This window comes from Parambassis ranga, chromosome 1 (assembly GCF_900634625.1).
Source record: "Parambassis ranga chromosome 1, fParRan2.1, whole genome shotgun sequence".
In the NCBI taxonomy this organism is placed as follows: Eukaryota; Metazoa; Chordata; class Actinopteri; family Ambassidae; genus Parambassis; species Parambassis ranga.
Genome location: NC_041022.1, coordinates 20,752,341 through 20,780,127, shown reverse-complemented (window position 1 = coordinate 20,780,127; position 27,787 = coordinate 20,752,341). Strand labels below are relative to the sequence as shown.

At 40.6% G+C, this 27,787-nt stretch overlaps 2 protein-coding genes across 2 annotated transcripts; both read left to right on the top strand.

Moving 5' to 3' along the window:
- The first annotated feature begins 1,093 nt into the window (after positions 1–1,093).
- On the top strand, positions 1,094–27,352 carry LOC114426009 (extracellular serine/threonine protein kinase FAM20C-like). The gene is made up of 10 exons (XM_028393139.1): positions 1,094–1,605; positions 1,975–2,150; positions 3,753–3,831; positions 4,332–4,424; positions 4,631–4,746; positions 4,878–5,058; positions 5,547–5,656; positions 26,712–26,793; positions 26,898–26,957; positions 27,073–27,352. The coding sequence occupies exons 1-10, from the start codon at positions 1,094–1,096 to the stop codon at positions 27,350–27,352; spliced, it is 1,689 nt and encodes a 562-aa protein (XP_028248940.1).
- dnhd1 (dynein heavy chain domain 1) lies at positions 6,709–26,411 on the top strand. Its single transcript, XM_028414713.1, has 44 exons — positions 6,709–6,766; positions 6,843–7,050; positions 7,220–7,417; positions 7,518–7,721; positions 7,828–7,938; positions 8,085–8,241; positions 8,360–8,611; positions 8,827–8,928; positions 9,260–9,350; positions 9,486–9,685; positions 9,767–10,010; positions 10,184–10,341; positions 10,893–11,018; positions 11,151–11,427; positions 11,614–11,741; positions 11,927–12,125; positions 12,201–12,289; positions 12,410–12,464; positions 12,761–12,886; positions 12,982–13,079; positions 13,180–16,237; positions 16,379–16,502; positions 16,611–16,767; positions 16,866–17,124; positions 17,206–18,748; positions 18,941–19,043; positions 19,186–19,300; positions 19,395–19,581; positions 19,761–19,839; positions 20,110–20,238; positions 20,282–20,488; positions 20,646–21,068; positions 21,163–21,586; positions 21,736–21,834; positions 21,925–22,101; positions 22,326–22,504; positions 22,761–23,780; positions 23,865–24,039; positions 24,159–24,233; positions 24,356–24,581; positions 24,688–24,779; positions 24,860–25,009; positions 25,271–25,878; positions 25,989–26,411. The coding sequence occupies exons 1-44, from the start codon at positions 6,709–6,711 to the stop codon at positions 26,409–26,411; spliced, it is 13,113 nt and encodes a 4,370-aa protein (XP_028270514.1).
- Positions 27,353–27,787: the final 435 nt, after the last annotated feature.

The window sequence follows — 27,787 nt, the reverse complement described above, 5'->3', positions numbered from 1 at the left end:
CACAGACACACACAGGCATGCAGAGTTTAAAGAGCCACACTTCACAGGAAGAGTGTTTCCTGCGGGACTCTCCTCCATAAGTCCTGAGGTGCCTGAATCAAAGACTCAGCCCACAAACACACACAGAATATGAAACATGAGTCTGCCTGGTTAAAGAAGCCTGCTTCTACGCTGCCTCTGACAGACTGAAGATATTTTTAACATGCATCTATGTTATCAAATGTTATCAAATAACACATTAATCCCTCTCTCTGCTTCTATATATTTTTAGACCTGATTACATTTTAAATCAATATACCTTTAATTAGCCTGGGTTGGTTCTACACCTGTATATGAATCACAGCCCTCATTCTACAACCAAGGCACAAGATGCAGTGTTACCTTGAACCCAGGGAAGTGTGTGAGACAGTAAAATAGTAATCAGAGGTGTGACAGCACTGAGGACTTCAGCTCAAAGGCACAGAAGTGATTTCCTGCCTGGAAAGAAGAGAACTCCATTCAGAGTGTTGGAATAAAGAAATGGTTCATTCTACAGTTGTAATGATTGAGCCATGTTTCCTACATGGTAATATTGTATTTATTTATTTTTGGGCTGAGTTTAGCAGGTGACCTCTGTAAATTTGTGTGTTTTAAATGTTCTTGTCATATATTTTTTTCCCAACAGCAATGAGTACACACTGATTTCTGTCCAGATCACATTAACCTGGCACCACTCCATTAGAAAAAAAGACAAACAACTGGGTGAAGGCTAACTGAATCCTGAAATGAGTCTTTTTTCTTATTCCACTGGGACAAACAGCAACATCGGCTGAGAGGTGTCAGGAACCATTTCAAAAGCAGGAAACTTTAGGTAAGTTGCTTTTCCTCTTGTCTTTGTGTCTATAAGATGTTAGATGTTGTTGTATAGAAAGAGAACATGTAGGAGGAATGACACTGATATCATACCTATAAAAGGCTGTGTTCTTTAATATGTCTACTTTGCTTGAAAGCTCGCATTGATTTGAATTATTTTTTTAGAGATATTTTCAATCATTCAGACTACATTTTCTTTTCTATCCTTCATGTATTCACTATCTCGACCTTTGTCAGCAGGATGATGTGGCGTATGCGCCGTCGCTCCAGGACAATCTGTCTGTCCTTGGCCTTCATCAGCATTTTCCTCCACCTCCTCCTGGCTCTTGTCTCACTTTCCACTTACCAGCAGCCCTGTGACACCCCACTGCCACCCAGGACACACATCCTGAGAGACCTGGCACGCACCAACTACACCTCTGCGGGGATCAGAAGTCCGGCTGAGACACCAAATGATGCCATGAAAAGAGATTCTTCTTATGAAGAAGCCAAGAATGAGACCAAAGGTCACATGCTCACACTTTCTGACAAAGGCTTGCCTGTGAAAGGAAGCAAAATTGATTCAGTCAACATGGCAGGCAGCAGTGGTCGCTATGGCAGCAGAGCTAAGACTTTGGAGTCTGATTTGTTAAAGCTGGAGGCGCTGTTTGACCATCCTCTTTACAAGATCCTCGGCCCTCCAATTCCTCAGGAGGACTGGTTGCTGAAAGTGAAACCAAAGGTCAAAGCTAGTGAGAAGAGCTCCCAGATGTGGTCAGTACGAAACTGTCAATCAGGGCCGCCCAAAGGCATATGCAAAATTTGCAGTCGCTTAGGCCCCCAAGAGCACCAAAAGTCCATGATCAAATATATATTGTATATTTTAAAAAATAACATTGATTAATACAAACGAGATGATATTACACTTTCAGTAGCGTGTATTACACTCAGTGCAGCCTATAGGATGATGAAGCATCTGATGCTAAGGTGGTGGTATGAAATTTTGCTTAGGGCCCCATAAAGGCTTGGGCCGGCCCTGCTGTCAATGTTCAAAAGCTGTTTGTACTGTCGCTTCACAGCTATTGTGTATAATTATGTGAATGAGAAGCTAATTGTTCATTCACAGAATGCCTTCTATTGCAGGGTGAGTGCCAGTCAGGAGGGCTATGAGGACGTCCAGTGGAACAGCAGCAGCAGCAGCCACCCTCCATGGCTGCGCTTCCACCTGGGTATCTCCCGCTGGCAGCTCTACTCCCACTGCGACCCCAACGTGGAGGCTCTGACCCAACAGCTCGCCACACAGCGCGTCGTCAGTGCAGGTGTGACACGCAGCATCTGAGTTGTCTTTTCATCTTTGTGGTCTACATAGAGCATGACCCCATTACACCACCACATCATATCACAGCTGTGGTGTTACACATGCAGCCAGAATGATGAAAACAAACAAATGTGTGTGGGAACTCCATAGTACCGTGACTTTAAGAGAAATAGATCTAACTGAGGCAACATTAAATTTAGCACTCCAAAAAATCTATAATGTCTACAGGGAGGGTGGATGCAGAGTAAAGAGGAGGGTTGTTGTGATTGTGTGACGCTTGAGGTTCAAGGCTAGACTTTCAAATGTAGATTCACTGTGAAGTTCACCTCAAATAAAGATGCTGTGAAGCTTTGAGAGACCACGGGGAGGATGAGCAGGAATACACCAGCCACCGGCCATGCGGTGAACTTCTCGGTGTCAATCAATCCTGCGTGCTTCTTTATATTTCTTTACTTTTCACTGTGTACTCATGAGTTTTAAAAAAAAGATTCTGGACAAGAAATAAATCTAGTTTAGAGGTCAGACTCAGGTGAGTCAAAAGTTGTCAGCCAATTGTGAGGCTGTTACTAGTAACATTTGGCAGGTAAAGAAGCTGCCAGTAAACCAGAAGGTGTGTATTGAGAAATTGACCCAGGTTACGCTGGTGACCTCTGGTACGACTTATCACCTTGGCAACCCAGAAAATGGAGGTTTTATAAAACAAAAAGCTGAGAAGTGGCTTAATTTATGTAGCCTTTCCATTTCATGTGCAATCCATGGATTGAATAGCAATATTTCTTTAAACCTTCCTAACATGAGCAACCATATAAGCTGTTGTTTATTCCAGGCCACTGCAGTTAAAGAGGAAAACCTTGAGTACACACTGAACACAGCAAGGCCATATTTTCATTGACTGAATACAACCTCTTTTAATTTGTATGCAGAACAACATGTTTTTTTTTTCAAAGGTAACCTTGCTTTAACAAGCAGTGACATGAATACAGAAAGGAAGAGATTTTTATTATATTAAAGGAAAAAAATCAACCTGAATCTTCGCTTAACATTGAAAGAACAAGGTCTCACACTCCATTAAACAATAGCAGTGCTTTAAAACATTGAAATACACAGTAACATCAATGTATGTATTTGTGTATTTGTAAATGTAATTCGATCCAAAACCTGGCATATTATGATGTAAAACATTGTAAATCAATGATGAGGCTGTTTTAATATTTAATATTTATTTATTATATTTATTTAATATTTATATATGTGTTAAAATGTACACATTCATATTATATACAGCTTAAGATGAGGGATAAAGCCCTTAATGCTATGTACAGGGAATTACAGGAATTCATTCAAATAATAGTATCCCGTCAAATGTAACAAAAGCCATGTGTGTGTGTGTGTGTGTGTGTGTGTCAGAGAAACAGAGATGGACACGGTGTGTATCCTCGAACTGATTGAACCGTATTCTATCTTGGCGATGACGCACATATTTTTTGTTACACTGTGAGTGCCCTATTAATGGCCAACGTGTTTGGTCACAGCATGGAATGTTGTGTGTGTCTGTGTGTGTGTGCGTTGTTGCTATGGTAACATATTCAGTGCTTGTTTTCAGTGCAGAAGTCTGGGGGGACGCAACTGAAGTTAGTGATGTCATTTCCTGACTACGGACAAGCCATGTTCAAACCCATGAAGTAGGTTGCAAATGTCAAAGTCAGTACACAGATCTTTCTCATTATCTCACCAAAGAAATGAAACAAAAAGTGATCATTAATGAGTCACTGGATTGTGATTGTAAATAAATGTTTGTTAGTTTGGCAGGGCTGACTAAACAAAACCTATGTGTATTTTAAATGTAGTCTTTTATCTCTTTTCTGGTGGTGAACTGAAGCTTTATTGATCTGTTCTCGCTTCAAAGACACCAGAATCCATCATTAAATCATTTTACCTACCAGCACAGGAGTGACCGCTACGTAAATCTGGTGTTTTACACACTATATCAAATCAAAAATAATGTGTAAACAGACTAAAGTCCTTGGTTTTGTCAAAAGATTCTTGTGGCATAGATCACTACCAGCCTCATTCACCATAGGAATATAAGACAATATTATGGCTTTTGTTGTATTGATTGCTCAGCCTTTGTGCTGGTAGTGTTGACAGAAATGATCTCTTTTATTGTTTATTTGTCTAACAGGCAGGAGAGAGATGAAGAGACCAACTACAATCTTTACTACTTCTCTGACTTTGAGCGACACAATGCAGAAATCGCAGCTTTTCACCTCGACAGGTACCAAGTCCATTTCTTATGGATGAAACACAATGGCAGAAAACTGCTGCAGCAAGCCCCATGTGTGAACTGATGGATAGAAGGGCCACATAATAAATTCCTGTTATGTAACATTGTAAAATACTTTATTTTCTCCTCCTGCCCCCGGCTAAACTTCTGTCTCTTATCTCTGCACTTATCTGTGTCCTCGTCCACTCTCTCTGCAGGATTTTGGGTTACAGGCGAATCCCTCCAGTGGTTGGTAGGCTGGTGGATGTGGTCAAGGAGATTAAAGACATCACTACTGACCGCAAGTTGGCTCAAACCTTTTTTACCTCCCCTGGTACACCTCACACACTGCATTCATACTGATCAAAATGTCCTCATCTCTGACCATTTTTACTTCTAATCATGATTTTGTCTTCTCTCACTTGTTTTTTTCTTACATTTCTGTGCTCCTCTGGCTCCCCCTAGTGGGCAATGTGTGTTTCTACGGCCAGTGTTCCTACTACTGCTCCACAGAGCATGCTGTGTGTGGCCGCCCCCGGGGCCTTGAGGCCTCCTTGGCTGTCATGCTGCCTGATCTCTCCCTGGCATCTCGCAGGTCCTGGAGATCACCATGGAGACGCTCCTACAGCCGCAGCAAGCTGGCAAAGTCAGTGCATACAGGTGTTATAGGTGTTAGTTATAAAGGAGTCCGTGTAAGGAATATTAGTTACATAGGCTATTGATAACTGTGAGTGCAGATGACAGCCAGGGTCACATTATAGCATGGCCAACACAGCAGGCAAGCTTTAACCATAAAGTGAATTTGCATGCACATTTGTCTGACATATCCAGATAATGCAAAAAATCAACCAGGATGCTAGTGTACTTACATTATAAAGCAGCTTATGTTAACTTTCCCTGGTCCCAAAGTGGCAAAGTAAAACCACTAGTATTTTGCTTGCCTTTGCTGTACAGATGTTAAATATGTCACAGAATATTTAGGTTAGGTGCTGCAGAATTACCTGACATCAGAACTACATCTGCACTGTCATATATTTCAGGATACTTTTCAGTTACATATCACATGTACTTCCTATGCTATGATAACCAGCTGGTGTGTTCCTGCTCACATCTGCCATGATGCCTTTGTTTCAGATGGGAGACAGAAGCTGACTACTGTTCCACGGTGAAAAAGACGCCACCCTATGACAAAGGCACACGACTGGTGGACTTCATGGATATGGTCATACTAGACTTCTTGATGAGTATGTGAGACGTCAGACTCAGTTTTCATATTGGGAAAATCTGTTTCCATGCAGCAGACTTTAAGCAAAGTAGGCCCTAACGAACCAGGACTTATTTAGTGGTGTGCTAGGAAAATCACAGGTGTTCCTAAAAACATCAATGATGGTACATGTTCAGCCATCATTAAGTTTATTAATTACACATGTGAAGTGTTAAAGGCTTTATAGGATGCTTACCAGTCTCTTTTACCAACTCTTTTTACTACTTCTGGAACATAAAATGAAACTAGTTGCCTTCTTTCATTAACGAGCACATACTAGACTACAAAAAAGCTGCGAGGTTAAAGGCTATGAACAGTTTAAACTCATAGTACTTGACCTTCACCAGCAGACCGACCAGCTCTGTAGACCAGCTGAGTTAGTTTGCGTTACCGTGGCAACGAGCCGTCGTCGTGGTTGCACTGACAACTTCTTCACAGCCAGGTAAGAAAGTTACTGAAGTTTGTATGTTCTTACATAGTTACCAGTCAGTTACCCAAAGTACCTATTAGGCGTTAGGACGGGCATATTAGCGTTTAACTGTGTCTGTGTTTAAATAAGCGCTGCGCCTTTGGTTTACAGCTCATTATTAGAGCTGGTAAATCAAAGCTAGCTTATCTAGCTAACAAAACACAGGAGTTAGCTTACTCGGTGGACGGCTATAAAATACCGCAGCCTAATGTTAATGAAGATTAAACACGTCATTATAATACAAGTACATTTTAGCTTTACGTTTATACATTTTAACAACTTTTTTTGTCGCCAAATGTATGTAGATTAACGATTGTTTACACCAGACAAAGACAGGGTATGTTTTGATTTTGATGAATCTCAGAAAAATGTGTGGAATACAGATCTAAAACTCGTACTGCGTTATTCCGATAGAAAATGTGTCAGTATTGTACGTTTCTTGCTGAACTAATCACTTGTTCTTCCTCCCTGTAGAGTGGAAGGCCATGTTTTGTGATATCCAAACCTGCTGATTGTATTCACAGAGACATCAGCAGCATGTCCGCTGCACCTTCACAGGACAGATGCCATGCTGGGTCTTCTCAGACCTGCGGCACAGACGATACAAGCCCTGGTTCCAGGGTTAAGAAGAAAAGGGCCCGTTCTCCTGAAGTCACGTTTCCACCTCTCTGCCCTGAGCCATCATGTGTTTCGTCAGCTTCTGTTAAGTCACTCTTCAGCCGTGCCTCATTTCTTAAAAATGTCCCCACTGATAGACCTGTATCGTTACTGGAACTGCCTCGGCTTGTTGCTGAAGTTGGAGTAAAGAAAGCCATTAGGGATGCAAAATGGAAAGAAGGACCTCGATTAATGGCCTCAGCATTAGGGACTGACATCCCCATCAGAACAGAATCAACAGCACAGAGGTAAATAAGAATTATTAAGGTTTGTTATTAGGGTCATTCTTCATTTAGTTTATGATGATGCAATTGGTCATAAAGACAGTACCTTCAGGAAAAAGAGTGAGCACCATCTTGATGAACGGAAAAAGTCGATGACTATTTAAATTCTAAATGAGTGTATTTGTTGTTTCAGTCTTACAGAGGAAGATGAATCAACAACAGTCACAATATGCGAGGACAACAAGATAAGAAATGTGAAAGATGGGAAAGTGACTAAACCAAGCAGATGCCCGCTCACTGGCACTGAGGTCGTTGACATCTTTGCACAGAGAAGAGACAGTGAAGGCTTTAACCTGTATTACCTGAAAGAAGTGAATGGGGATGTTTACAGGTAGAGTTGAAAAGCACCTTTTGTAGATCATCTCATGTTGTAAACATTTGACAGGAACGCAAACTGTTAAAATGGGAATGCATTTGTTCTTTGTTCATAGACCCTATGACCTACAGGTGGTCCATTCCAAAGATGCTGGCTCTGAGCACTATATCTTTTCTCCTAATACTGTGCTCCATGTGACAGAGAAGGGGTATGGTGGACTTGTCAGTCTGTCAGAGTGGTACAGAGAGTATGTGTTCTGGACAGCTTTGCAGGAAATTCCATTTTTCAGGGACTTCAGACTGCATAAAGCTTTTGCTTGGTAACACTTTTTGGCTGCACTTAAAGTCTTATTTCTGCAAACATCTGTCTTTTTGTTAACCTTCTCATTTTATGCTATGCATGTTTTTTTTTCCTTATTGTGCCAGGTGGAAGAGAAATGTGCACAACATTATTTTTCAGCGCAAGTGCAAGAAACTACATGATACACTGCTTGTAGCTGTGCCTCGGTTCAGAAATGGTCTTCATTTGTTCGCCAGGTGAGTTACAGCATACTTTAGAGCCTGGAGTACCAAATATGCAGTGTCTGAAAATCCAAGAGATACATTTTTAGTGTTCTTTTCAAGGAACATAACATACATTTGATCTAATCTTTAACTTGGAGACCATACCATATTTTTTACAGAGTAATTGAAGAACTCAAAGAGACACACTGGATGCCTCTTGATGATTCCAAAACATACACATTGCTTGCATTCAAGAGTGGACTGATAACCAAGAATCAAGATTGCTTACAGATTCTGAAAAAGCTGTCACAGTATCGCACTGCAATACTTAATGAGGTACTTCTTTGCTTTTACTATATAACATCGTTTCATCCTTATAAATTAGAATAAATACTATTAATTATTCAACAACTGAGAACATGATGCTTAAAATGCCACCATTTCCTATTTACAGGTAAAAGAAGACAGCTATAGGACACACAACAAGCTGCACCTCCTCTTAAATTCTGCTGAAAAACCAAATAGATGCAATGAACCCATTCACCTGCATCTGGCTCAGCGGAACAAGCTTAAGAAAGAGTTGGTCTGGTCTGAAAGCACCTTGCGGAAACTGGGGAACTTTGCAGCGCTCATCCATCAAATGATTGTACAAAGTCTGGTCACAGTCATCCAACAAGATGCCATGGCCTTTCTCAGCGTTGTAAAGGTGCTAAGAGAACATTCCTGAACTTATTTTAGAAAGCAGTCTATCGCACAGACCTGTCCACTACACAGAATTATCGATTTAAAGCATACAATTCTTGTTATTTTAGTTTTTGAGCATTTTCAAATAAATCACTTTTGCACCCTGTTTTCTAGTTACAGCCATGATAATGGAGGGATCAGATTAACTGAATCCTATTTATGCATTATTTTTGTCAGAGAAGCAATCCTCAGCAGTGCTGCTTCTTCCACACTGACCTGTGCTTCAGTGCCGATAATCAGGTGACTGTGGACCCTCCGATACACCTGTTCGAAGAAGCAGTAAGTGAAGCGCTCCTGTCGGCTGGCAACTCTATTATTCAGGTAATTTCCACGGTTACAAATACAGCTCCACTTATATCACATTGTACTTTGGGTAGCTGGTAAAAGTGAAACAGAAATGAAAGAAATTACAATCTGAGCAGTGTAAAGCAAGTGTATTTGAGCATACATGACTTTCATACATTTCATCATAGATATATAAAACTATAAATAATATTACAAACTTGCTTCACAGCATATTAAAATGTATTTCATATGTAATATTGACATACAGTATGTTGGAAGTGTTGATCACCACCACTCATCACCACACTAATTTCACTCTTTGTAGATGTGTGATAGTTGTGGATTCTTCCTGGAGATAAGCAACAGTGCATTCAGCTCTCTGGAATTAACCTCTGAGTTACAGCCTTTGATTACAGGTATAATCTACGTTTATGTATTTGCTGCTCCTAACGTTTCACTTTTAGTGTGATCTGAAAACAGTAATATACTAAAAATGTGTTATATTTTTGCCATTCATGATTTGGAGGACAAACTGTTTTTTTCTGTTGTAGGGGGGATAAACATTGAAGGGATGAGTGGCCAATTGCTTAAAGGCATGACAGCTTGCTGGCAGGTCCTGCCTAAAGAGGCGGTTCAGGGAAACATGGTACACAGCTGCTACTGTCCTCTCTCCAGAACCCACACAGAATGGCAAATCAGCATCAATGATGTTACAAAACATGTTGCAAAAGAGCAGGCCAAGATCATGCAGGCAAGACTGTTACTTCCAAACCAAATGTTGATACATTATTAGTAATCAGGTGAAAAATTCGACCATCTGTTTCCTCTGTAGGAAGCTAAAGTAGAAACTCAAAAGCTCTGTGAAAGCTTTGATTGGCTGGTGGATATCCATTCATTCACTAGTCAGTGGGGTCGAGCCTTTTTGGAATCTCTGAAGGGTCAACCGGCTTCACTGTATGAAGAGCACATACAGAAGGTGCATGGCTGGGCTGAAAGAATCAACACGGTTGACTCATCAATCTCCGTCTCCAATAAACTGTTTAACATCGACTGCACCCAAACAAAGGAATCTCTAGGTATGTCTTAATTTGTATCAATAATCTCCACTGTAACCTGGAGATTTAAAAGTCTCAGTTTATATCCTAGTTTGTCACTTTTCCTTGATCAAGTCAGCATAGCCTCAGGTTCTATTGCCTTATTATTATTTTAATGATAAATGCCTTTCTCCTCTTTGCTTTTGTTTCTACAGGGCTGCAGCTGAGGTCCATCAAGGAGGATATCCTAGATCAGCTAGCTGAGGAGCTCCATTTACAATCACAGAGCATCATCTTGGACTTGGAAAAAGCAACTGCTGAGCTTAAGACCGAACCACAAGACATGCATGAGCTATCAGAATTTGCTTTTGTGGTACAGATCTCTTCATATTCACACATATATACATCATTTTGAAACAATACATTACATTTATATAAAGTAGGAAAGAAGAAAATATTGTTGAGGAAAAGGTTATGCAAAAAAATACAGTAGATCAGCCTAAAGCTATGTGTAAGGTGCCAAAAGCATCCCAGTTTTCTGTAATTTACCTCAACAAGGAGGGTTGATGAAATATTCAAATCTTCTTGAGGCTCCTCTTTTTAGGCTTGCTTTCACTTTGTGACTGAATTATTCAAGCCAAAATCTCTACCTTGTTACATAAATGTGTTCTAAATTTGGATCCTATTTTTCACGAATAATCAGGTGATTCTTTGTGCATTTGTCCACAGCGATGCTGCTAGAAGGTGCCGTAGTTAAGCAGTATATCATGTCATTAGGAAGTACCTTTATGTTCATGAATTATCAGATTTTATGGTTCGTTCACATTTCACTTTCACTTTCGTGGTGGGAGATAATATATATTACATACTGTTTATTTTGTTAAAAAAAATGATCAAAACACAAATTGTTGCTTCTCTCTGCAGGTGAGGGAATCTGCAAAGATGTTGGCTGACATGCAGAAACGTTTGGAGTATGCTGACTCTATCCGTAACACTATCTGCATGAACTATAGGAAGATGACAGAGCAGGAGCTGATGCTGGAAAAAAAGGTTTGCAGAAACAGATATGAAAAATATTCATTGAATAACCACATCATAGAAGCCTGTCTTGGGTTTTAAAATGATTTCAGAACATTCCAGTTTGATATGAGTTTTTTCCTCTTCTATGTGTTGCATATGCAGATCCTGGGCTTGCAGGATTGCTTTGTTTCCCTGTTAAAGCAGGCAGATAGTCTTGTGTGCCACCGTCTTCCTTCAATGGCTAGTGCATTGGACACAATGTTCTCATTTTTGGTCTGTGACCTTAAATATACTGCCACTAAATCTGCAACTGGACCCTTCCTGGACCCTAACCAGAATGCTAAAGAGATGGTCTCTCAACTGAACTACATGTGTGCACATGTGCATACACTCAATGCGAAGCTGGAACAACTAAATAGGAACAGTCAGAACATGCAAGGTAAGGACAAATAAATTGTTTTTTATAAATTCTTCCCAGGATTGAAAGTAGAAAATTTAATTGGTAAAAAAAATAGCAAAATAACATCTTTTTCTTATCGTACATGAAGAATGAAAAATGTGTTATCTGTAAGTATTTATAAAAAAAAACTCTAATCTGTCAGACTGTTTTGTTGCTTCCATTTAGATTGTGCATTGGATTTGACCATTTTCACTACTGATGTTCAGAAAGTCGTAGCTCGTAAAGAGCTGTGGGAGCTCAGACATGAGTATACTGCATGGTTGGAGACCTGGAAGCAGCTGCTTTTCAGTGAGGTAAGATATGACATATTTATCGTATTTTTTGGAACAATATAACTTATTTTGATCACATGTTGTGTTGCGTTAAAATGCTGCTACTAAATAAATGCTTCACTTAATAGAAGTAAACTCTGTATTCATCTTTATATATCTATTTGTTTATCTGTCTACTTTTCTTATACCACTAACTAAAACATCAGGCTGTAGTGTCACAAGCACAATCAGAAAATTCCAAATGGAAGGACCAAGCTCAGTCTTTGAAGGATAACATACCTAACAATGATGCAGTGCTACAGGATACTTTAGGGATTTTGGAAAGTTTAAGTCTTCAGCTTCTCGTCATGGCCATACTGGAGACCCCCACACTTAAAGAAAAACACTTGAAAGCTATTTTCCAAGGTCAGAGACTGTGCCTCTATTATACCACATGCATACCTTACCCATTGTATGAATAAAATGTGTCCTGTTTCACAGACATGGGCATACTGTGTGCCCCAGAGAAGGTGACTGTAGCTGATCTCATGTGTCCACAACCTGAAATCCACCTGACACTGATTAACAAGGTCAGTACAGCAAAGCAAAGTTGTAGCCTAAGCATGTAGTGGCAGTGCTGTAAAATGATTTGACTGTGAAAAACACTTTCTTACATCAACTGATACTTACAGTGCCTTTTGCTTTCTCAGATATGCAGGAATGCACAAGCTGAGTGTAACATGGAGCAGACCTTCCAAAAGCTTCGTCAGAGATGGGAAGCAAGACTTTTTCAGCTGGATGAATTCAATCTCCCTGTTTGGCAGCATTTTCAACCAGAAAATGCAGTAACAAATGAAGAACCCACAAAAAGCACAGTTTCAGCTGATCCAACTGCAAGTTTTATCATCACAGGTACAAATAAATAACATGCTAGCAAAATGATGTTATACTGCAAATGTAGCCACTGTTGCTGAATTCCTATGCTGTCTCCCTTTCCACAAGGAATGTGTAAAAGCATTATTCTGCTCACAAGTTTCAGTTTCATATGTACTCTCACTCAGGTCTAGAAGTACTCCTGACAGAGTTGGAGAATGATTTGATGACTCTGTCTGCCATGTTGACATCCCCATACAGTGTTGACTTCAGGGTACATGTGCGAGATTGGTTGCAGTCGCTTAAAGAACTTGGTAAGTATGAGTTTTAATTACATCAGCAGACACTAAAACATTTGTTACATTTGTTACAGTAAAACACACTTTTTCTGTTCTTCCTTCAAATATAGAGGAGCTGCTTATTTTATTTGAACGATATCAGGAAATTTGGGCCTTCCTGACCAAAGTGTTTGGTGAAATGTTCTGTAGCTGTGAAAGAGTGGATCTGGTATGTCTCTGTGATATGGCAAGTTAAAGAGTTCTCACCTTTGGAAATGAGATTTGCTGTAAATCTAAGTTAGATTTATGTTGTTTTATGTTTTTCATAGGTGCAGCAATTCCAGCCACTTCATGAGATATTTAAGGAAATGATGCACTCAGTGTCATCTGACCCTCATGTGTTGAACTTTGTTTCCACGAAGGGAAACGACAGATTTCATGGCAGCAGCTTTTGCCAGATTCTTTTCGATGGTGTGTCTACAATGGAAACCATTTCTAGTGAGATGATGGATCTCCTTGATGCCTTCTGTAAACAGTGTCCCAGACTCTGGTTCCTGAGTGAAAGGGAAGCGATACAGCTACTCTCTTTTCAACAAACACCTTTAACACTGCAATCCTTTATATGCAAATGTTTTAAAGGGGTATGTGGGCTTGTAATGGACTGTGAAGTAACATCGGATACAAACAATGTGAGGAACAGCGAGACACCCATGAATGTGCTTGGGGTTTTTGGCAGCCACCAGGAACACATTACCTTTCGATCTCCTTTAGAATCAGATCTTGATGCCTTGTATTGGCTTCGTGCATTTGAGAAAAAAGTAAAGTTCACCATGGTACGCCTCATGAAACAATGTTATATTGCGCGACACCAACTTAACCCATCCAGTCCAGATTTGACATGTGACATGAAAGCAAAAGACATCCTACAAACTACCGCTGAAGAGATAAAATCTCTGCTAGATCTGCTTTCTGAGTATCCGCTTCAGTGCATGCTGGTGGTGGAAGAGGCTGTATGGTGCAGTGTTGTTCTTCAAACTTCACAAAAAACAAGCTCAGAGAGGTTGAGCAGCATTAAGGCATATAATGCTGCAAAACGGAAAACCCTTGGCCATTTTATTAGGGATGGAGTGACAGGTTCTAAAAGTGTGTCTCTGTACACAATGATGTGTCTGCGTGCTTTAGTGCAACTTACAATGAAGCATGAACAGCAGCTATCTCAACTCATGGAGGTCCAGTGTGTGCTGGAGTCATCATTTGAGTGGCTAAGTTTTATAAAGTATCAGATGAGCTCAGAGGTTCAGAATCTAGGGGGCAGTGAGGATTCAACATGCTGTGTGGATGTTTTGGGCCATAGGCTCCAGTATGGCTTTGAGTACTCTGGTCCAGAAGATTTGGGGATGATGTACACTCCTTCCACCTATCGGGCAGCATTGGGGATTCTCCTCTCTCTGACAAGCTACAGATGTGGGCTTGTGAGTGGGCCTTCCATGTCAGGAAAGAAACATACTGTTATCCAGTTAGGAAGAGCACTAGGGCGGCCGATTCTTCTTCAGCAGTGTTATCCAAGCATGAAACTTGCTGTTGTTCAGCGGTTGCTGCTAGGTGCTCTCCAAACAGGATCGTGGCTTTTGCTGGACTCAGTGGACATACTAACACAAGGTGACCTGTCATTACTGGGACAGAATCTAGTAGACATACGTCAGTCCTTCTCTGAGTTAAGGAGACGTACAAGTGAGAGAATGAATGGAGAACCAGAGGACCAGATGACTGGGGATGGGGACACTGTAAATATCACTGTGTCAGAATGCTCTATGGTACTTACAGGGAAAAGCATTTCTGCCAGTCTCAACTATGGATGCATTCTCATCTCATCCAGGGGGTACTCATCCAAGATTCCAGAAAGTCTGCGATTTGCAACCAGACCTATTGCATTAACACATCCGGATTACAAGATCATTGCAGAAGTGATGCTAACATCTATTGGTTTCTCAGATGCAATGTCTTTAAGTCACCGCCTGGTGTCCCTCTTTATCCTGGCCAAAGATTCCAACTGTCTTCCTGATTCCTTCAACAATCATCAGAGCTGCTTTCTTGACATCTTGCAAAAGATCATCTCTGCTTCTGAAGTACACCTTCGACAAAATGTAAGGCAGCAAGATTCTTCAAATAAGTGCACATGTTCATCTACAGAGCAAGCTGAACAAATGTCTTCACAAGATATGGCTGTCCAGCTTTTTGAGGAGGAAGACAAAGAAACATATAAGATTCCCAAGATACCCAGATCTCATTCGTCAGTCATACAAAGTGTCATGGAAGAGACTGCCATTGTTAAAGCAATTCTTTGTGTGTTGATACCCGAGCACAAGAAGGCCTCAAAATTCTACATCATTTTTAAGGACACATTTCCTATAGCATGTCAGTTTCCCCTTTACCAGCAATATATTGATGAAGCAGAAAAGAACCAACTTCAAAGTGCAGTGACAGAAGAATTACAACTAAAACAACTTTGCTGTGACACAGAAATATATAGCTGTGCTCTTACACTCTACCACACCATGAAATTCTCACAGGCCATTATGCTTATTGGCCCCACAGGAAGTGGAAAGACAACTTGTTACAGTGTTTTGGCTGTAGCATTATCTATTCTTGCTGCAAAGGCAGAGGAGTCTGAGTTGAAAAGTGACAGACCGACTAAAGGAGGTAGTCATCAGGCATGCCCCCAGGTGTCTGTTTCACATTGGAACTCTGTTGACACTTTGGTCTTGTTTCCTAATGCCATGTCCCAAGAAGAGATATTTGGGTACTTCTGTGAAAAGAGAGGATGGCAAGATGGAGCTTTTGCAAAGGTGCTAAAAGATACAGAACGACGAGCACACACACGTTCTGAAATTTGTAACAACAAGAAGGAAAGTGCGAAGACATCCACGGTTAAGTGGCTGGTAATGGATGGGGAGCCTGTGAGCCCGCCTGGTTGGTTGGACTACTTGACCACTCTCTGCAGTTCTCCGGATTCATTGCTGTGTCTGTCATCAGGTCAAACATTGCCATCAAAATCACACCTCAAAGTAATCATGGAGATGACTGACCTATGTGATGCAAGTCCATCTGCTGTGACCCGCTGCAGTATTGTTTATTTCACTGGGACTGATCTCTGGAAAGTCGTGTGGAAGAAGGAAATGAGTGCTCTCACTGTTGAACACAAACTGGATCAAGGAATCAAGAAAATGTGGGATTGTCTGGCTGAAGATCTTTTTTCTGTCACTCTGCTTGAACAAAAAACTTTGACATCTGCAATCCATATTAAAAAGGAATGTTGTGATAGTTCTACATATGGATTGCAAGAGATTCTGTCATTTGTTAGGATCCTGAGGGCCCTCCTTCAGTATTGTGGGACAGTAGTGGAACAGCCTGACGCAGTACCACAAATATACAAAGGAGGTAATAAAGTTACTCAGAAGCTTAGATTCTTGTGACAAAATTGTAATTATGGTACCTTTATTAAAACCGTATCACTTATCGTACCACTAGATACACTTCTGCATTGCACAAGCAGCACCCCAGAAACACATGTCCAAAATAAGCGAGAGCTTCTACTCAGAGACCTTTTTCTCGTGGCTTATGTTTGGGGATTCGGCGGACATCTGCATTCTTGGTAAGCAAGTCACCAATTGCATCATGTCCACAAATATTCAATGTTAGTATGTACTTGCTATCTAACACGAGTAACCACTGTGTCTTCTTTGCTTTGTTTTTACTTTAGTCACTGGCCACAGTTTAACGTGTTAGTCCGCAAAGTTCTGTTGAATTGCAGATACAACATTGTGGTGAGTGACGATGAGAGCGTGTTTGAACAGTTTTTCTGCATCGACAAGATGTACCTCAAGGACACGCTGTTGACAAATCCCAGCATTCCAGAGGTTTGTCCTAAATATTGTTTGTGATGTAGTGCAAACATTTAAGAGATAATTAATTCATTGAAATTCAACTCACATATGTTTTTTATGTACTTTCCTAGTATAAATATTACACATATCTCCTGAACATCATGTTGAAAGCAAACCAGCCTGTGATGCTTGTGGGAGAGCCTAATTCTGGTAAAACAACCCTGTGCAACGCTTTGCTAAGTTTTGACAGGCCACACATTGGCCTATTAGTCAGTCCACTACTGAAATCGAGAGATCTGCACATTATATTGAAAGGCATCAACTGCCAGAGGAACTCCAAGACAAAACAGCTGCTTCTGTTCATAGATGATTTGCATGAAGCCCCTTGTGGTAAGTAACAAAATTTAGCTTGGGAGAAATGATTTGATTACATTTGATTATGATTTTTTTTCTGTCATTTTTTTTTCATAGATGTTTTTGGAAAGATGTCAACAGCTCTTGAGACATTAAGACAGAGTATTTCAAAGAGGGAGATAATAATATTTGACAACTACTTCTTCAGACTGTTGAGTTCTGAGACCATCAGCTACATGGCTACATGTTGTGTCTCTCGATCGAGCATACACCACAACAATGTGGTATCCTCACGGCTCTTACGTCTGTTCTCCACCTTTGTACTACCTAGCCAATCTATAGATGTTATATTATCTATCTATTCTCCATGGTTGAAAAGTTGGCTCAAAGAAATGCACATTAGTGAGGCAATGACATATTGTATCATCACTGCTACGAAACATCTGTACCATGCAGTATGTGACCAATTCCAGCCCACTATGGCAAGGCCCCATTTCATATTCTCCCATCATGACCTTCAGAAGGTGTTTCGAGGAATGTGCCTGTGGCAGTCTGACACCCCAAACACAACGAGCATTCAGAAAATGGAGGAATCAAAATCAGGCTTTCCTCCAGCCCTGTCAGGGCTTTCAGCATCAGTTCTTAACATAGTACATCTTTGGATGCATGAGTGCATGCGTACCTTCAGTGATATGTTATGCTCAGAAGATGAAAGAGAAGCTCTGGTGTCACTCATAGCCAAGACAGCAGCAACATGCTATGGAATTAAATTGGCTGATGAAGCCCACTCTGACAGATTAGATGGCCTACCTACAGTCACAAGCCCTGCTGTTCACATATTCCCTACGGAAATATCATGCACCCGTCAGCTAACAGGTCTGAATCCAGATACACTAAATCTGTCTCCCGAAACTAATGGCCAATTGCAGCTAGAGAAAGGTCTTACATTGACTGAACCACTCCTTCACTCCGAAAACTGTTCCCCAGAAGAGGCAAACCTAAAAATTCACCCTCTGCGACCCCAGATTCTTGAGTACACGGAGGACAAAATGACAAGACTTCTGTATGGTCCTGATCTCTCTGAGGCCCTGAGGTCTATGAACCAGCAACACACGTTAAAATGGTGCAATTCGTACCAGGAACAAAACCTTGATATGCTGCTGCAACAGATGTGTGAACTCATGTCCAACAAAGATGAAGATGAAGAAAAAAAAGTTGATTATGACCACAAGTTTACAACCCAATACATTGTGCACAGACAAAGAGTGTGTCAGCTTTTACATGTCATTCGGGCTTTGCTCATACCTGGAGGTCATGGAATACTGATTAGCTCAGACAAAGGAACAGGCCGTAAAACCACTGTGCGTTTTGCTGCCTACCTTATGGGCTCTCATTTGATGGAAGTACATTCTGATAACGAGAATAAGCTGCATGAAATCCTAAAGGAAGCTGGGAATCAAACTAGAGTGAAAGGAGTTAAAGTTATTATACTGGTCCATGAGGAAATCAGTCGACATACCCGAGAAGAAATACTGGTGGCGATGGCCACCAGTTTGTATCCAGGACTCTACACAGATGAGGAGTTGGGGAACCTTGTTTCCAGAGAAACTGCAGAGAAAACTTCAAGAACATGCCGCATGGACCGCTGGAGGTTTGAGAAGTAAGATAAAAAGTCTTATCTTATCTGCTATCCTTCATCTTTGAACTGAGGTTGTAAGAATAGCGGTGTACAATTACTTACTGAACTGGGTTCCTTGCAGGAATCTTCACTTACAGTGTAGCTAAAATAATATATAATCTATAAATAACATTTAAACCATTTTGTTTTTCATATCTGTTTCTTTTTATAAAGGTACTTGAGCAAAGTCCACAGAAATGTCCATGTGTTCCTGTTGATGCCATCCATGTCAGACAGCAGTGAAAGGCCCACTGGCAATGAAACTCAAAATTGTACTGTAAGTTTTTTCCACACAAAATGCACTCACACTCAAAAACACTCACTGTGTTTTTTATTATACAGTATTTGCCACCAGTGATTTTTTTACTACTAAATTTTTTACCATGAAGTACCCATTTTTTAAGTTTAATATCGTTCAGGCACAAATGGCAAAGGCCCTAAAGCTCAGCTGCTGTGTGGAGATGTACCAGCCATGGTCGTACCAGTCTTTGGTGGAGGTTGCTGCTCAATGCTTTAAAACCAGTCTACATAAGAGTGAGTCTCCCAACTAAAGTTTCTAATATTTACTAGCAGTGTTTATTTTGTTTTTTTGTTTTCAAAACTGTCTTTTCATTATCTTTTTATTCAGTGGTCAGCGAAAGCACAGAGAGCAGCCTGCCAGTGGTAATGGCACAAATACACCAGTCTGCATGTCAGTATGCTTCTGTTCTTCTAAGACATCAGCCTTTCAGCCCCAGAACTTACATGGAGTTCATCTCTCATTTTGGTTACCTCTGCAACCACCTGCGCAAGCAAAGGGAGAGCAAATCCAGCAGGTAGTGTTTCTTAAACAGTAGTTTTTAGCCTACAGTATACCTACAAGAAACAAAATATATTAGATAGACATCTGACACTACAACTCAAATGAAATGTTAGCCATTACACTAATTGATAACTAACTTATGTTTAAAACAAAATCAATGCTTGTCTACAAGAATACAATTTTATTTTTCAGAGTTGCCACTCTTCTGTCACATTTGGAGAATAACGAGAATTTAATAAGACTGAGGAACAAGGTTGCTGAGACACAGCAGGTAATGTAGAACAATTTAGTATTTGCCATTTCAGTGGGGTCACCAACCTGTATGTGTTCAATAACTTTGTAACAATATAACAATATTTACAATTATTATATTTAGTGCACTTTAGTAGTTTAGGGAAACTGAACTCTTAAATGACTTTTAAAGTCTCAGTTAATATTTACATATAGACATGTTCCAATATGTTTACTTTATAACAATAATATATATGAGTATGCTAATTTAGATATCCTTTTCAATTTCCGTTCCTTTATTGTCCTACAGTATGAAGAAGACCTTCTCAGGGCTGTGCATGATCAGAAGAACCTACTTGATAAAGCTGTGGAGAAATGTGTAGAAGAGGAAAACAAACTACAACAATTAGTCCAGCAGATTAATTGTGCACAAAAACAGGTATTTTTAACTTAATTTTTTAATAGATAAGCTGCATCCCAAGCTACATATTAAATTATTATTTTTTTCACAGTTAAAACCAGGCCTCAAGATTCCTTGTTTGAACCTGTCTGACCTGGAGGAGGTGCGTCACTACAGAGATCCACCTGAGGGGGTGGTGAGAATTCTGGATGCCATTTGTTTACTATTTAATCGTCCTCAAGGTTGGGAGAGCGCCAAACAACTTATTGGACAATCCAACTTTTTCCAGGTGTGTAAGAAAAGTTTTAAAAAAAGAAACCTTTTTTTAACCATAGAGACTGAATTCAGTATTATTATGTAGGCTCACAAGATCCATCGTTCATCAATATTTAGGAATCCTCTAAGTGGCCTGTTGATTTCCTGCTAATTTACTTCCCTCTTAATAGGAGCTGGAATTTTTTGACCGCTACACCCTGTCAAATGAACAGCTGCAACAGCTTGGAGTATTAGTTCACAGTCCTCAGTTTGTACCAGAATCTGTACGAGAGGTCAGCAAGGCCTGCGAGTCCTTGTGCCGATGGGTCTTGGCTGTGTATGAGTGGTGCAGCATTCAAGACCGACCGTTGGCCAAGCAGCACCTAGAGGTACTGGCTCGCAAAGGGAGGCAAGGTTTACTTTACCTGGCCAATCAGAACAAGGAGGAGGTATACAAACGTCTAGAGGATGTAAAGCTTCAGCTACAGTTTGTACAAAAGGATCTGGAGGAGCTTTTGCTGCAGGTTCATAAAGCTGAGGACAAAGAAAGAAAAGCTTCTCTCGTTGTTGGGCAGTTGGAGATTCATGTCAGAGACTGGAGGATTGCTGCTCAGGTAGTACAGGATTTTCATAACTGGACAGGTCTTAAACATATCTGTTGATAATTTTTTTTCATTAAACAGTTGTAATTATTTGTTTTCCCTTTAGGAGGTAGAGATAAGTCATCAAAATGTACCTGGTGATGCCCTTTTCCTGGCTGCAATGATCTCATATTTAGCCCCCTTTGAACCTGATACACGCAAAGAACTGCTGCACAAATGGAAGGAACTATGTCAGAAAGGAATCATCAACATAAACCCTAAGGACCCCAGAATCTCTCTGTTTCCACACATGGACACGGCACCTGTTTCCCCCTCTGTTGGCTTTCCTATCCCTGTGACTGAGAGTCTGCAGGTGCCTCTGGCTCAGGCATTAGGGATGGATGAGTGGCAGCTTGAGCACACTCTGTCCTCCAGGATGGTGGTGAAGTTGTTGCTGTGGGGCTACAGAGGTGCCCATATCCAGTGCTGGCCCCTACTGGCAGACATCCAACAACATCTGGAGATAAGTTCTCAAAACGGGCTCATTACAGGTATGACCTTCCATTCACAAAAAATTTCCCTTTTATTCTAAGTAGTTGCATATCCCTGTACTGTGGTTGTATTATGTGACTGAACCATTATTGAAAATATAGAGAAAAGTCTTTACGATATTATTTCATGTTAAATGTCTGCTTTACAGGACAGTATCTGAACCTTGAGAATGAGACTGAGTTTGGGATGGTGATTTGTGCAGATGATCTGAAACTGCTGGACAAGTTGGACCATGCTGCTGAGAAAGGTGAATTAGACTAGGGTGCAGAAGTATACAGATGTAGTATTATAGTGAATTATTGCAGCCATATCGTCAATCTAATTTTTTGTTTTGCAGGTTTGAGTGTCTTGGTTACTCATATAGAACGTGTAAAACCTAGTCCTCAGCTTCTGGCCAGATTGGCACGTCCTGCTAGATATTGCTTTCCAGGATTAAATCAGACTGACCAGCAGGTCCACCCAGACTTCTGCCTTTTCCTCAGTACTCATCTTCCTGTCAGACTACTTAGCAGTGGTAAGCATGATTATCATAGACAGTTCAAGTTAAAGTTCTCTTGTAAGGCTAAAGATCTTCCCACATGACATGTGATGCATATATTTCTGTTATAGGCAAAAGTTGTAGTTGAAAAAAACTTGATCATGTTAGAGTCTTGTATGTAAACTAGGTCTACTGTACACTATTTATACACTTTATTTTAAAATTAGTATTTAAAATGTGTCTTTACTCTTATTCCACAGAGATCCATGCGTCCATCTTGGCGCAGGTACATGTGGTTGACCTCTCTCTGAGCTCTGAAGAGACCCAGAAGCTGATGCTGACAAAGCTGCTGCAGTCTGACTGTCAAACGCTGCTGAGTCAACATTTGCGATTACAGAATTACAATAAGTTGCTGCGGAAGAAACTGGTCACAGAGGAGGTAACAAGATTGGCTTGTAGTATTGTATCAAGCTTATACTGTTAACCAAGAGTAGTGAGCAGTGATTTGCTTCTTTTCTGTCAAACAAAACATTTTGTTTAAGTATTTTGTAAACAGAATCTGTGATTGTATATGCAGATCTTTCATTTTTTGCCTCTGTTTATGCTTTCATACTAAATCTACATAATGAACACACACAGTTATTACCTTTTCATAGCTGCTATACATTGAGATATTGCAATTATTCTTATTTCAGGATGCTCTAAAGGACTACACCCTGCAATATGTCACAGAGGATTCAGGTGTTTTTCCTCGTGTGGTTGCTTGTCAAGACGTAATAAAGAAACTGAAAGCTGAGATCAGGCAGCTACGCGAGGAGCTGGAACATTATGAGTCCCTGCTGGCTGCTTACCGCCACGTAGTGAGGCTGGCTGCTGCCCTCTATCAGTCATTGCAGGCAGTGGCTTCTCTCTCTCCTACTTACTACTTTTCCCTCCATGGCTTCATCACAGTGATGCAAGAGGCGTTCGCTGTACAGTGCCGACCATTAGTGTCAGATACAGTTAGGGAACTACCAGGGAGAATCATTTTTGAGATCATGAACAGGATGGTATCTCAGCTGCTGATGCAGTACAGGCCTTGTCTTTTTAAGTGCCATGCTGCTGTTCTGAAGCTTCTGTTTTGTTTGGATCTGCATCAGCACAGCCAGCTTTGTTCTGAGGCTGAGAGGTTGGCCTTCCTTAGGGGCCTTGAGGACATTGACCATTCTGTGACTCAACCCAGTCCTTCTTGTCACACTTTTTTACAGTCCCATAGTACTCTGCCTAGCTGGGTATCACCTGATATCTGCTCAGAGCTTCTGTCCTTGGAAAAGATTTCTTCCTTCAGAGGGCTGATTGCCTCACTCTGTGCCTCACCCATACAGTGGCAGGAGTACCTTCACTTCCCTTCATCTACTGTGACAGGGCCTGTTCCCTGTCGCTCTCACTCCCATTTGTCCCTGCTGCAGCGGGCTCTCCTCTGGAAGACCATGCTCCCAAACTGCCTGGAGGGAATCGTGGATGCTATAAATGCCTACCACCTCTGCCTGTCTGAAAAGGCAGCAGATACGGAGGCTCCATATAGCGGGAACCCAAAGGCCCTCTCACAATATATTAACAAAAATAAAGGACCAATCATTCTTGCATTACCCGATCCAAAAGGAGAGAACAGAATAAGCATCCCGCCTCTTCGTTTAATATCCCAGTTGGCCAACTGTGAAGCAGAAACAAGACAGGTGACTGCATACAGTTTTAGTTGTTTTGACTTAATATCTCTCATTTACTTGCCTAATTTTTTTTTCTTAATACATATTTTATAGGTTCAGGTGAAAATCATTACATTTGGTGCACTTTGTGACAGCCAGCTCATCCTTTCAGTACTGGACAAAGCTGTTAATGATGGCCACTGGTTGGTTTTTAACAACTGCCACCTATTGGAACAGTGGGATGATACAGTAGTGGCTCAGCTCAGTCAGTTGATCACCTCTTTCGAAGGTAGGTTGTCTATTAAGGATCAGTTTATATTGTTTTCGGACCAAATGCTCACTATAAAATCTTATCATTTGTGTATTTACCTGCCTACCTGTTTATATGCCTGCCATTCTATTACACAGAGAAGCAATGCCCGATTCACCCATGCTTCCGATTGTGGTTTATAACTCAAGAAAATGCATCACACTCCATACCAGGTGTCTCTGTTATATTCCTATATTTTTATAGTAATGTGTCAGTTTCACCTGTTACCTTTTACTTTTAAAATACAGTGTACTTTGTGATGTTTACTAATGATTACATTTTTCTTACTAAATAGCTGCAGTGCGAGTGTGTGGCCTGGCTCTGGTCTGTGACTCTCTATGGGATCTGAAGGAGGAGTTGAGCTTCTCTTTCCAACAGGTGCTATCCAGCGTACATCCTCAGTCACTATCGGGTATCACAGCGGACAGCATGAACCTGGTGCTCCGGTGTGCCATCTTCCACTCTGTCTTGTTGCAAAGGCAGACCTATAAATACGTAGGCCAGGGAAGAGTCTATCACTGGTGAGAAAATAGATTTGTGATATTAGTGACACTAAAAAAAAATCAACATTTATTGGAATGAAAAGATATGTTTTTGCATGTGCATGTTGTTTTTTGTGTTTTGAAGGAGTCAGGAGGATCTCCTTGCTTTAGTGGATGCTTACATATGCATTGCCAATCTCTGCCAGGACAAAGCTAAGGCTTTACAGTTTTTAGCAGGTGAGTCATCCTGAAAATGTGAAAATAAGAGTTAAAAGTGTCTCATCAATTTATTTTCTGTATGCTTTGACCATTCCCAGTCAATCTAGTGCATGGCGGCCAGGTGATGGATTCTGCAGATATGGAAGTGGTGGAGAATGTTGCCAAGATTTGCCTCAGCAGAATGTCACCTCGCTCGGGCAGTGGACCGCACATCCTTTCAAATATCATTAGTGATTCAGGCAACTTTGGTAACCAATCCATAACTGTTATCTAATAATATGATGCATTCATGCAGGCTTTTTGACATGTAAGTCAGTTTATCAATTATATTTTTGATTTTTAGCTGAGGCTGTTACACAGAGGAAGGTACTGCACCAAAGCTAGACAAAATTACTACATTTATATAATGCAAGGGGCAAGGGATAATGAAAATCATCAGAGCCTCTTTGTTTGTTGGCTTTTCTGTGTAAATGTTAAGAATTTATTTAGGATGTATTTTGTATCCACAGATTTGTCCCGAGTACGTCAAAGTTTGGGGAAAAATCTTCAGGATTCAGCAAACATCTGTGAACCTGTCATGATGGGCTTCAGTGTGGATGTGGCAGCTGAGATAACCAAGATCAATAGCCAGAATTTGAACATATTAATGAAGGCCTCCCAAACTCCTAGAGGGGCAGTAAGGAGTTTTAAAACCAAGCATTCCACAATGCCGTCCTTCATCCATGCCAAAGACAGACTGCAGGCTCTGAAGAGTTATCTTGCACACAGGAATGAAAGTGCTGTTGCAAATGCAGGAGCTGTTTCTCAGAGTCCCCTTCATGACTTTTTCCAGGCTGAGTTGGATGATCTCATTGATTTGGTATCCTTGCTCCTCTCACAGCTCCAGCAGCCCGTTCAATACACGCCAAGCTTCCTCCTCGAGCTCAGTGACTTGTCTCGCTTGGAGAGGAGGGCAGAGTTGCTCAGTGCTTATCTCTGGCACCACAGTACTTCAGATCCACCTCGTGCCTATCGACTATCTGCTTTCAAAAATGCAAGAGGCTTCCTTGTGGCAGTGATGAGAGAGGCAGCTAAAGCACATAAAAAATATATCAGTGATATGATGCTGCATTTTGAGGTAAAGCATACACATTATTCTAAAACAACCCTCTAGATTTGGAAAAGTTAGTTTAATATGTATGTACAGGTCATTCAGGGTGTTAATGTAAAATGTTTCTTCCTCTCCAGGTTCTGTGTGATAGCACATATGCTGCCTCGCTTTGTCATGATGCAGTGTATTTGTGTGGCCTGAAGCTGAAAGGGGCGTTGTGGGATACAGAGCATGGAGCCCTACAAGAAACACTCTCTCCTCAACAATCCTCAATGCCACTTATTTGTGTCAAGACTCAAGTCAGGAGCACAGACACTACACAGGATACCTTGTGTTGTACAAGTTCATATTTAACAGATTCCAGGAATGTCACGTGTGCGACTCACCCGAGTTCTTCTCAGTTACCAGTTTACCACTGCCCTCTCTATCTGGAAAATGAGCAAGAGAGTGGAAACTGGAGACTTGCTGATGTTAACATTATCACAAAGGTTCCCCTTCCTGCCATGTTAAATCCTGTTTTGTGTAGCTTGAGAAGGGCGAGGCTAGTCAGCACACTGTGACAGTACTGAACTTTTCAACCTGCTGTGATGCAACAAATGCATCATCAAATGCAGTGATTTAGAGCCATTAGAGTATTATGTAAAGTCATTGTAATTGTCTTTATCAATAAAACTTACATTTGGTAATAGAGGTTTTCTGGCATTTTTTTTAAGCTGGGATTCACACAGCGTAAAAGAATGCATTGAAGAAAGATATGAATGAAATATGTTCAGCACAGAATGGTAAACATGTATATAGTAGCCATTGGTTCAGGCTGGAAATGTAAAGTACTGCACACATCCTTCTTTCTCTTTCTCTAGGTAACATGGACAGACACCACTATGAAACATTTGAGAAGTTTGGCAATGATACTTTTCTGCTGCACCTTGACAATGGCAGGGCGTGAGTATTTCTGTTCCCCTTTTCTATGTGTTGTTTGTAAATTGATGTTACTGTACCTGCTACAGTTATTGCTATTGGTGTGACTAGTCCTATCCTTACTGCAGATTTGGACGTCATTCCAAAGATGAGCGTTCCATCTTAGCTCCACTAGAACAGTGCTGCAGGTACAGGCTAGAAAATTCATTTCAAAATTGTTACTGTGTTTACTGTAGTGTCTTATAGATATGATCTACTTTTTTTCTTTTTTTCTAATTGTTTTTCACTTTGGTCTTCCTTCAGAATCCGTCGCTCCACTTGGTTACGCCTGCGTCTCCTTTCTCTGCCCCAGTATCGCATCAGTGATGTTTTGAGGGCCTCACTGTCCCGTGATACCCTTCACAAGATAGCCCCACTGTTGGCGGAGCCTCACCTTGCTGCTCTTGATCGGCGTTTAAAAACTGTGCTAGAGACTGTAAGTCGTTGCCAAAAGCAACACAGAGGGGATGGCGAGGAGGTCATATATAATGACATGGCTTATTCAAAAGACATGGTAGAACAGCCACACACCGCATTTGTATGATATTGGCAGTGAGTAAATGTGAAAAATGTGAATATATATAATAACCAGAACACAACATGTACTGAAGTTTAAAGAGAAACACATCAACTAATGATGCCTCATACAAATTGTTAGCCAATGTAATGCTGAGATATTGGAAAGATAGTGATTTTTGTCATTCTGTATTGCACTGCAAACTAGACTATACACTATAAAAAGCAGCAAAGCTCTAAATGTGCCCTTCATTTGAATGTTCTTTTCTCTTTACTCACTGGGTATCTGAACTAACTGCTATTATAGTATTGGAAATTATAGGTTATAATTAAATAAATAATAATAAAAAAATGTATTTATTTTCTTTTTATTTACTTTACTGTTTCACTATATATACACTAGGTTATTATATTTCTCCATATAGTCCATAAGTCTTTATGCACTGGGGATAAATTAAATTCT